Source organism: Phoenix dactylifera, chromosome 5, assembly GCF_051530095.1.
Source record: "Phoenix dactylifera cultivar Ajwa chromosome 5, Ajwa_hap1_PhDact_Kaust_v1.1, whole genome shotgun sequence".
NCBI classification, from domain to species: domain Eukaryota; kingdom Viridiplantae; phylum Streptophyta; class Magnoliopsida; order Arecales; family Arecaceae; genus Phoenix; species Phoenix dactylifera.
Genome location: NC_143194.1, coordinates 36,567,852 through 36,578,778, shown reverse-complemented (window position 1 = coordinate 36,578,778; position 10,927 = coordinate 36,567,852). Strand labels below are relative to the sequence as shown.

The window sequence follows — 10,927 nt, the reverse complement described above, 5'->3', positions numbered from 1 at the left end:
TATTAAATATGGCAATTTGTTAATAAGACGAGTGCAACTTGCGAAACATCTGAAGGCCGTACAGTATCTGAATGTTTAGTCTGGCCTGGCCTGTGTCCGCACCAGGGCTTGGACCGTTAATGTCGTTGCAAGCATGGTTTGAAGAAATTTCTCCTTTCCGCCTATACCCCGGCAAGCTTGGGTGGCTCAAATGAGGCTGTGGACCTTCACGTCTTGGAGACCATGATGGGCATTCTTGTGCTCCCTTATCTTGGGTCCCATGGTTAGTAATTTAATTCCTTCAATCAGCATATATCATGCATGTACGGTGTCCTATGATCTTAAATAAAATGAAGATTTTCTCTCTAAAGTGATAACCTCTGTTTAGTCCAGTTAGTGAACTTTTTGTAGGAACCTGACGTTTCTGCCTATTTCTCATCCCCGAACTCATCCTCCATTTGCTATCCCCATCTGGCCGGAGAAGTGGTTACGGTATCATAAGTCGATGGGTAGTGACTTTGTTATACATGGTTGAGCACAATATATTGTAGCCTTTGAATTAAGCAAAGAATAAAGCACTTCTGAGGATCTCATCCCCGAACTCATCCTCCATTTGCTAGCCCCATCTGGCCGGAGAAGTTACGATATCATAAATCGATGATTAGTGACTTTGTTATACAAGGTTGAGCGCAATATGTTGTAGCCTTTGAATTAAGCAAAGAATAAAGCACTTCTGAGGTTGTGGGTGAGCATCCCTTACTCGTGGCATCCGTTGGATGCAAAACTCCTGGTGTGCATCCCACGGATCCTGACACCAGGTGTAAGCCTTTAGTTCACTCTCTCCAAATTTGTTTTTAGAAATTTTTTACTTTATGTTTTTATTATTAAACTATTCTATTATTAATCATCTGTGAAAACCATCCGGTCAGGGCGTTCCGCACGGAGAAAATAGAAGAATATGCTAACATCACCCAATTTCTACGCTCAGTTTGCACCGCACCAGTCTCCGACTGCCACATAAGATCTGCAAATTGTTTGTCCAGCTATCAGCGGTGAGTGGTGAGGTAAGTCAAGTCGGAGCGTCACTATCTAGGAAGAAGTCATCCATCACAGCCCACCCAGATGCCGCTCGACTGTTTTGCCCTACTTCTCGGGCACCAAGTTCTGCACCGGTGCGGAGTTCCTTCCATAAAAAGGACGGCAAATACCAAAGAACCGAGGCGAGTTCTACCGCCAGTCTCATTCCAAGGCTTTTGCAGGTATCCTCGCCTCTCGCTCCCTGTATAAAACAAATCGCTCATCGTCTCAGAGAGGGAGGGAGGGAGGGAGGGAGAGAGAGCGAGAAAGGGGGAAACAAGAGTCGAGGGAGGAGAAGCTTCCGATGGCGGAGAAGCCCCAGCCGGTCCGCGTCCTCTATTGTGGTGTATGCGGCCTCCCGGCGGAGTACTGCGAGTTCGGGCCCGACTTTGAGAGGTGCAAGCCCTGGCTCCGCCAGCATGCACCGGACCTCTACCCCGACCTCCTCAAAGGTACCCCTGTGCCCCTCGCTCTCGCCTTTCCCTCCCCCTCCTTTTTCTTGATCGATGCTTGATTCGTCTCGTTTCCTTCTATTTTGATCTCGGGTTTAGAGGCGACCGAGAAGGAGGCGGACAAGGCCGCTGATCAGCTGCAGGCGGTGGGGATTTCTGGCGAAGGTGGCGGCGGAGGCGAGGCTTCTTCAGGTACTTTAATTGGTGAATCTTGGGATCTCATTGCTTTCTTACTCTGTTCTTTTCTGAAACTTGATCGAGTCCATATTGATGATTTTGCATGGGGAAAATAGTGTTACTGGAGGTGGATGAAAATTCTTGGCACTGGGGATTTGGAAATTTTGATGTGGAGTTAGGTTAGAAGAGGATCCTCTCTAATATTTTCCAAAGAAAAGTCGTAAGAAGGGATTAATAGATGCAATTTCCTATAGCAAAGTTTGTTTTCTTTTGCTCCTTCAAGATCTTTAAACTGTAGAAAGAAATAAGGTTGTAGAACCAAATAAGGTTGTTTTCCCTACCCATTAACCAGTCTAATATGTTCAAATAGCACTACCTTTTTCTTAGACAGGGTTGCCTTGGCAAAGAGTTGGACACTGTGAATGTTGCTTTGGTTCATTAAATTTGATCCATATAGATTAGAAAAGGTTTGTTGGTTTAACGTTAATATAAGCTTTTTTTTTCAAAGCTCTCTTTGATGCTTCATGGAATCATCTTGCTAGCCTCCTTAGAATCGCTATATATAATTGTTGCAGTCCTTTTGTTCTCCGCTTAAGTATCTTGAAGTGGGAATGAGAGTCGAAATCAAATTGTGAACAAGGACAGGGAGTTGCCACCTCTCTCTCCCCCACCCCGGAAAAAAAAAACCCAACCACCAACAAAAAAAAAAAAAAAAAACTAGGAGTGCATATCAAGCACTGCGCTGAATATGATGATATTAATAAGACTTATTATTTTGAGGCTTCATTTTTGGTAAGTGAATTAGTGGTTAAAAATTTTGGAAGGATAATGATACATCATTTGGACATCAGCAGCATAATAAATATCAATATCTTTAGCTGAGCTATGATTGTCTTGATAGTGTTGTTGGCAAAATATGGTTAAGAGTGGCTGGAAGTATAAGTAAGTGAGCTCCTTGTGGGAGGAAGATCCTAAAGAAGGTGTGACATTCAATGTAAAAAATTTTGAATATCAAATTATTTTTCCTTAATGCTGAAACCTGAAGAAATTTTTAAACGCCCCAAAAAACTGGCCACACAAGATGGTTCAATGAGAAATTCATTGTCTTGACAGCAATCCAGAAGTTAAAGGATTTTACGGTAAATATGACAATCCATATAATATTGGAGAATGTGGTAAAGTATAAAGTATTCTGAGAGGTAAAAGCCACCAAGATACATGTGTAAACTTCACAATATAATAAAGTCCAAAAAAACTAGGTCTTTGTTATCTAACCTACATGAATGTTATAAATCTTATCCCATCAAATTGCGGTTGGTTCCCAAAATGTACCAGATGAGAGGCAAATTAAAAGTCTAGTTAGCTAAGCATACAGTTTCGGCAAGTCAAGAATTATTGTTACTATCTTGAACGGTAATTTTTTAGTTGTTTGATTCCTATTATATTCATTTTGAGTTGACTCAAGGGTTTGATGGATTGTGTTGTGAAAATGAATGATAAGTCAGTCTTGGTTAATAGACTTTGATTATTGATTATGTTGGCTAGCATAGTTGATAACTCATGTTTGAGGGTAATTATAATGATATGGAACAGCTACCTTGTTAAGCTTGTCATCCCTGAACTAAGTCTGATAATTCCTCTATAGTTGAAAGGGGTTAATTAGAAGCTCCAAACCTTTCAAGAAAATGGGTCTTAAGGTTATCGATACATCATTTTTCTACTGCTAGTTTCTTCACATGGTCAATCAGAGTATATGTTGTTCAACAAAGCTTCAAGTAGACAGCAGCTTTTGGTTGAACTGTTCATGAGAGGTTTATAGGAGTTTTAGCAAGGCTGATGTCATGGCATGGGAAGACTAGTAAACAGCAGGTATCTTTTGATGACTCTTTAACATTTAAAATTCATCCACGAAGAGATACCTCAAGCAGCCCATTAATCTAGCACCAATTAGGCTGACAGAGTGCTGACAAGAAAATATAATGTTATTGCTTACCCAAAAAAAACCAATTTTTCAAAGCTATATTCAAGCTTACATGGTTTTATTTTTTATTCAAGAGATCTAATTAGTGGCATTAGGGATGGAAGAGAAGTTTATAGGATATTGAATGCTTAAGAAGCATACTCTGCAAGTTACAAACTGCAGTGCTTAACTTCATGGCACAGTCAACAAAGGCATCACAGATATTTCAAAGACAGAGTTACCTCCATCTTTCAGCACAACAGAGTGGAAAATTGGAAAATTTTATACTATTTGCCAAGTAACTGTAGATTTGGATGGCAAGGGAATTTAGAAGATCACTGAATACATGGGGCATTGAGTTGTCTGATGCACTAAGTAATCATTGCTGTGGATGGTAAAAATAAACAACTGGACTACAAAGAAGAAAAAGAGGTTGTGCACATTGATCTGGAGGATATATGGATTTTGTTGGTGGATATCAGGTTATAGTCTGTGGCTTCCTCTGATGTTTCTGTGTCATTGGGGTGAATCATGCTTGTTACTCCATAAATGATAACAAAGCCATATGTGCAGAAATAGGTTGGTGCTACTCCATAATGTATGTTGAGCAAAGAGTGATTAGTTATTATAAGTGAGCACTTAACCGCTTTAGTGGCTGCAATGTTGGAACTTGTAAGCAGTACCTGCTTGAACAGTTATGTTGAGCTGCTTTCATGCTTATTTAATTGTCATAGTGGCATTTAGTCCTCTTAACCATCTAAGAGTAGTGATTGGACAGAAAACGTTGCTGTGTTTCATGCATGACAGTTTTTTACTTCAAATCTAGCAGTAAATATACAATGCCTAATGCACTATCTAATACATTTAACGGTTATTATTCCGTCTTCATTATTTGATGTGCTTTCTTGGGAGTATTGCACAACTTATCATATGTCACATGTAGATGTGATATAAAAAATTTGTGGATTCCTTGATTAAGTTCTGCACTTGACAATTGAGCCATATATATGGTCATGATTGACTTAAGAATTTACTCACTTTGTATAGGGGAAAACCGAAACTTGAAACCTCTAATTCTTTTGTTTGCTTGTTTCTTTTATCCATCTGTTCTCCATTTGCTTTGAGAGCCAATAATATTTTATATTTATTGATCAAAATGTTCCAACTAACCAAGACATTTTGCTACCACAGACATACACATATAATTTGTTAATTCCTGCATAGAGGTTGCTTTTAAATTTATTATATTTTTTCTAACTGCTTAACCATTTAGTTACCCATTTATATGCTGAATGATGGTTGGCCATCGAATGGACATTTTAGCTACTTTGACCACTTTGATTAGTATTTTTTCATGGTGTATTTTCCATGTTGAACTATTTCTATATTTCATGTTAGGTAATTGTTCACTAGTGTATTTACAAAACTTAGGGTTTTTGTTTGATGAATTTGTCCCTACTAATTCTGTTAACCTTTGTGCGCTTTGTATATTGCAGGGGCTGCCCTAGGACCTAAGCAAGAAGTGAAACGCCTTCCTGGTGGCAAGATAAAGAAGAAGGTAATGTTCCTAAGACTTACTTACCCTTGCTTAGGTTATGAAGATAAAACAATTGTTACTAACCTGACAACAAGAGTTTTGAGATTTTTTTTGGTAATTAAGTTTTGAGGTGTATATTTGTAAGATTGATGGACCATTGTGGCATTCTACCTTCATAATTGAGTGGTGATGTACTGATGATAGTCCACCAATCTATATTTGGCATCTATTTTATTGGCCACAACAGGAAGCTCATGTATGTTGAATGATTGAGGACACCCAAATATAACAACATTTTGGTTCATTTGTAGTTAAACCATAAACTATTTAATACCCCCACCCCTTCCCCCTGTTTTTTTCCCTGTAGTTTTATGGACATCATAGCACTTGGGGATAGCTATGTCTAATGTATTTGCTCTTTATTTATTGAACATGGATTTGGATTAATGAACTAATAGAAGCCATAAGCTCCAGGATTGACCTTAGTTGGATATGTAATATGTTAAATTTGGAGATACATTATATTCTCGCATTAGTGGAATTTAATTCTGGATTTTGCTATTAGGGTTAGAAGTTGGTGGCTCTTCCATATAATTCCTTGGCATTCTTTTTTACTAATTCTGGCATTACTGCTCACATGGAAAAACCATGTGGAATTCTATATGATCTATCAGACAGATAGTGCCTTCACCATATCATTCGCTTATGGTCCGGTTTCATGTGGCTTCACGAATTCGTTTATGTACATATAATTGGCTTGTAGTATCTTCTTTGCTTCCTTTCTTCAAATTTGTGTTAAACATAAATATCATGGCCTTCTTATCAAATTTGGTCTGCTTTTAGGTCCTACTTCACAACTGATTCCTGTTCAAGACTAAGTCATTGGAAATATATCTAAGCAACCCAACATTGACTAAGGGCATAAGAGCAGTGCATTGCTTTTTGAACCAGATAGCTTAATTTATTGAATTAGCATTCATTGTGTGAGGTTATTGATTTAAAGTTGTTCTATGACTGGCTGTCAAGTTGATGACAGCCCCTTGTAGTTTAACATGAAATTCTTAACCAACTACATCTCAGCAAGTAGAAATGCCTACCGTAATGTAATGGTTTAAGTCATTGTACATATTTTATTTTCATGTTATGTTGACTAAAATCTGGCTGTAGATATCTTAATGATGAACATGACTGTCAGATTCTTGTAAAAATGGTTAGGATAATTAAAAAGTCCTGGATTGCTATTATTTTGTTTGGTTCATGAAAAAATTAAAATTGTTTTTTCTTAATCAGGACTTGGATATCTGAATTATGCACTGATAGGATGAATACTATTCAGATTCTTCTCATGTATTACGTGACTAGCCCGCTTTAGATCATTTTTGATGGAACCCATTTAGTGGAAGGTTGTGTATTTAGTTGAGTCCTGATGAAGACATGCAGCATTTGTTGATTCATTGTTAGAGTACAAGGATACATTCTTTTTCTAATTAAAATTCCCTTCCTTTCAGGAAAAGCAAGAAGTTGTTATTGAAAAGATTATCCGCAACAAGCGTAAATGTGTGACTGTTGTGAAAGGCCTAGAGCTGTTTGGTGAGTATTCCTTAGAAGGATTATTAGCACTTTTTTCAGTTCAAAGTGCTTCAGAAATTCAGCATTATCTACATGTCCATGATCTGTTCGCTAATGATGGAATGGTACTTCAGGTATAAAACTAAGTGATGCTTCAAAGAAGCTTGGGAAAAAGTTTGCTACTGGAGCTTCTGTTGTTAAGGTGCATCAGCATTTGTTTTTAGAAAAGAAAATGCTTTTGCTGAAATGTTTTATATGTCTATACTAACAACTTGGTTTGGATAATTAATTTAAGGGCCCAACTGACAAAGAGCAAATTGATGTCCAAGGGGACATAGCTTATGATATTGTGGAGTTTCTTACTGAGACTTGGCCAAATGTGAGTGATCTTTATCATCATCCTTCTATTTCATGTGAATTAAATTATGGCATTTATCATGTTACATAAGTTAAACATTTTAAAATAGAACATTCTTTTGTCTTAAAACATCATCTAAAAGCTTTTGAATACCAGTTATTAGCACAATGCAAAATTTGTCATAATAAAATTATGGCATTTATCATGTTACATAAGTTGAACGTTTTAAAATAAAACATTCCTTTGTCTTAAACATCATCTAGAAACTTTTGTATACCTCAGACACCAGGCAACATAGCGTCTCTGCATGCAGGGCCTAACAATATCTACTCAATGACAACATCAGGAGCACACTCCTCTTTTTTTTCCTTTTTTTTTTTTGCCTACTTGTTTGAAAGCTGTTTTTTGATGCAAAGGCTAAGTTTTGTTGCTTCCCATGTGCCAGGTGCCTGAAACTGCAATTTTCTTTATTGAAGATGGCAAGAAGGTTGCTGCTGCCTAGTTTTGCATTTTAAGGGAGTAAAGTTGCTTGTAAAATCTCATATTAGTATATGGAGGAATTTGCCTTTGAGAATATTTGATCATTTCTTTATCGTACGTCTACAAAATTATGCCCTTGTTATCAGATGGATGATTTTCCTGGCCTAAGAAACCATTTTATGTTTTGTCATGACATATATGGGAGTCATATGTGGATTTCTCTCCCTGTAGGTTGTCTTGTTCTGTTACAGGGCTTGTTTTTTATCATAAGCAAGTGCACTGTGCAATAAAAAATGTTGCTTGTATCAATGCTATTTTTCTGCTCTTTGATGTTTTTTCAAGATATCTATCTTCTCTTTGCTCCAATATGTGTCGGCTTTCCATCGACAATGACTATGGGCACAGTTTTGTGCTCTAGCTGACCACTATCAGAGGCTCTGATCAAGTGATGGTGTTAGTCGGCCATAGGGCTGTCAACGGGCCGAGCTGCGCGGGCTGCTCGGGCCCGGTTCGATAAAAGCCCAGCTCGAGCTCGGCTCATTAGTCAAATGAGCTCGAGCCTAAAATGAAGCCCGTTTAAATCCGAGCCCGAGTAGCTCACGAGCCCAAACGAGTTCAAATAAGGGCTCAGTCTAATTAACAATTTAACTGGTCCCAATTAAATTTGGACGCAAATCAATTAAATTTTATTTAGCTTAATCAATTTAAATCCCAATCTGATTGAACCCAATTGGATTTAGATCAGACCCAACCCGAGCTAACCTAAATCCATTTAATTTCTTTAAATTGAATTGGATTGGTTTGGGTTTGGACTCAACCCGTTAATCCGAACCCAACTTGTTAATCTTTTTTTTTTAATCTCTTCTTTTTTCTTTTGGTTTCTCCAAAGTCCAGATCCTTCCGTCCTTCCATGATTCCAAGTTCCAACCCCTCCTTTCTTCTTCGTTCTCCTTGCCAGCTCGCCCCCAAGCCCGAAGCTGATGCCCTCCTCCCCTTCGACGACGGCTATGACGATGACGATGCCGTACACCCGATTTCAGCTCTCCGAGAAGCTCCACCGCCTCCTCTTCTCCCTTCTCCGCCTCCGATGACGACGCTGTACACGGTATACCCGATCCAGCTCTCCCTTCTCCTCTCCAGACTCCGGCTCTCCCTTCTCCGCCCTCGATGACGACGCCGTACTCCCTCCCATGTGGCCGTGCGCCCGCGGCCGTGCTTGCGGCCGACACCTGTGCCGGCAGTGCTCGTGGCCGCCCCCTTCTTTCTTCTCTTCTTCTTTTTTTCTTTCTTTCTTTCTTTCCTTCGTTCTTCTCTCCTCCGAGCCTCCGACGAACAATGGGGATGGGGATGGGGCGAGCGCAGGCTCGGACGAACGAGCCCGAGCCGGGCTGTACCAAGCGAGCCCGAGCTCAATACAGGGCTCGATACCGAGCCCGAGCCCGAGCCTGGAATTTTCTAGAACGAGCCGAGCCGAGCCCGCGGAGGCTCGGGCTCGGCTCGGCTCGTTGACAACCCTAGTCGGCTAATACGGACATGGAACAGCATTAAATGTTTCAACGGGTAACCAAATTGACCTGTGATGTATGGACTGGCTCTACTACTACCTCTGGACTCGATAAGCTCGAGTGTTAATTCTTTAGGCTCCGTTTGGGAGAGTTTTTGGAGAGCCAAAAAGTACTTTCTAGCTCTCCAAAATTATTTTTGAATAAAAAAAGATATTTGGTAAAAATTTCAGAAAGTTGTTTTTGCTTTTCTAGAAAGCTGAAAACAGCTTTTTGAGAGAAGCTTTATTTTGGAGCTTTTCGAAAAAGCTGTTTTCAGCTTTGTCGGAAAGCTGTTTTTTTACCAAAATACCTTTATTTAAAAACTCTTTTTCCTTCCAAAATGCCCATCCCGCCGCCTCTTCCTCTTCCATTGATCCCCCTCCTCTTCCTGTCCCACCCATCCCGCTCCTCTCTCTCTCCCCCGCTGCCTCTTCCTCTTCCATCCATCCCCCTCCTCTTCCTCTCCCACCCATCCCGCTCCTCTCTCTCTCCCCCGCCGCCGCCCACGACGCCTTCCCCCTCTTCTCCCTCCTCTTTAGCTCCATTTCCCCTGCCGCGGCCCCCTCTTCCCCGCCGCCACCTTCGACGCTCTCCGCCTTTTCTCCCTCCTCCTCTGCTGTTCCCTCTCCCCTGCCGTTGTCCCCGACGCCCTCCTCCTCTGCCGCTCCCTCTCCCTCGCAGCCGCCCCCAATGCCCTCTTTCTCTTCTCCATCCTCCTCTGCTGCTCCCTCTCCCCCGCCGCCGCCCCCGATGCCCTTCGCCTCTTCTTCCTCCCCTGACCGCCTCTCTCTCTCCCCCGACCTCCTCTCCCTCTCCCCCGAAGCTTCTTTCTCCGGCTTCGCCGCCCATCCTCCTCTTACTCAGTTTGTTTATCAAACATATGTTAAAGTGCCACGGCACTTTAAAAATGTAGTTACCAAATCACAAGCAATTTTTTATAAAAGCTCTACTTCATAAAGCTCTACTTCCAAAAATTCTACTGCCAATAACTCCTCCAAAGAGGGGCAATCAACATCCAAGTGTTAGCGGCCTCGAACTCAGTCCACTAGAGTTACGGATCATTGGTTTGATACCAACACACATATTTTTAATCTTTTAAAGATAGGCGGAAAGGGTTGGTGAATGATGGATGGATGGGAAAAGTTTTTTTTTTATGGGATATATGGATGGATTCCTAGTTCTTTATTTTTTCTTATTCAAAAGAACTGTTGGATGGGTGGGACTGTTGCATTGATTTATTTTATTTTAAACCATCAATCGATTATATTTTTATTTTTTTTCGATTTTACCCCTATTTAAATTGTGGACAAGGTCAGGAGAGAGAAGATCGGGTAAAAAACTTTTTCACCCGTTGTAGCCGCTGTTCTTGGAGACCATTCATCAAACACAGCTTGATGTATCGGTATAAAAACAAATGGTTATGATTGAGAGCGTGCAGTCATGTGGTGCTATATGTCACTAAATTCAAACACCCCATGCACCTTTTCCCAAACAAAAATGCTCTGGTACATGCATCAGAGAGTATTATATGAGATAGATTTTCTAATATCCATTTTAAGGAGAAAATCTAAAAATCAAAACAGAACTGAAACTTCTACTAGTATTGAAGACCGATAATAAATGTAACTTAAAAATAAATAAATAATAAATAAAATTGCACCCATGAAGAGAGGCCATCATCCCACGGCCTCTCATCTTCCTTATCAAGCTCCTCTCTATTCGTCCTCTTTCTTATAAAACTGTCTCCTCCCTCCTTAAGGTCTTTCTCTTTCTTTCCGAATTTCTTTCTCCTCC

The 10,927-nt window shown here is 40.3% G+C and overlaps 1 protein-coding gene across 2 annotated transcripts; it reads left to right on the top strand.

The window, feature by feature from the left end:
- Positions 1-1,095: 1,095 nt before the first annotated feature.
- LOC103702040 (Translation initiation factor SUI1 family protein) lies at positions 1,096-7,898 on the top strand. Of its 2 annotated transcripts, none has more exons than XM_008784324.6 (7): positions 1,096-1,508; positions 1,608-1,700; positions 5,142-5,203; positions 6,691-6,772; positions 6,886-6,953; positions 7,047-7,130; positions 7,555-7,898. In XM_008784324.6, exons 1-7 carry the CDS (start codon positions 1,361-1,363, stop codon positions 7,609-7,611), a joined length of 594 nt encoding a protein of 197 aa, XP_008782546.1. In that variant the 5' UTR covers positions 1,096-1,360; the 3' UTR covers positions 7,612-7,898. The 2 variants fall into 2 exon arrangements, with proteins under 2 accessions (XP_008782546.1, XP_038985204.1); XM_039129276.3 differs by having other exon boundaries at positions 1,148-1,508; positions 1,608-1,712.
- The last annotated feature ends 3,029 nt before the right edge of the window (positions 7,899-10,927 follow it).

What these genes read in the sequence shown, in the direction of transcription:
- LOC103702040 (XM_039129276.3), top strand. Translation starts at nt 1,361, where the DNA reads ATGGCGGAGAAGCCCCAGCCGGTCCGCGTCCTCTATTGTGGTGTATGC. An exon ending in CTACCCCGACCTCCTCAAAG is followed by an intron (nt 1,509 to 1,607) that starts GTACCCCTGTGC and finishes TCTCGGGTTTAG; the next exon opens with AGGCGACCGAGAAGGAGGCG. An exon ending in TTCTTCAGGTACTTTAATTG is followed by an intron (nt 1,713 to 5,141) that starts GTGAATCTTGGG and finishes TGTATATTGCAG; the next exon opens with GGGCTGCCCTAGGACCTAAG.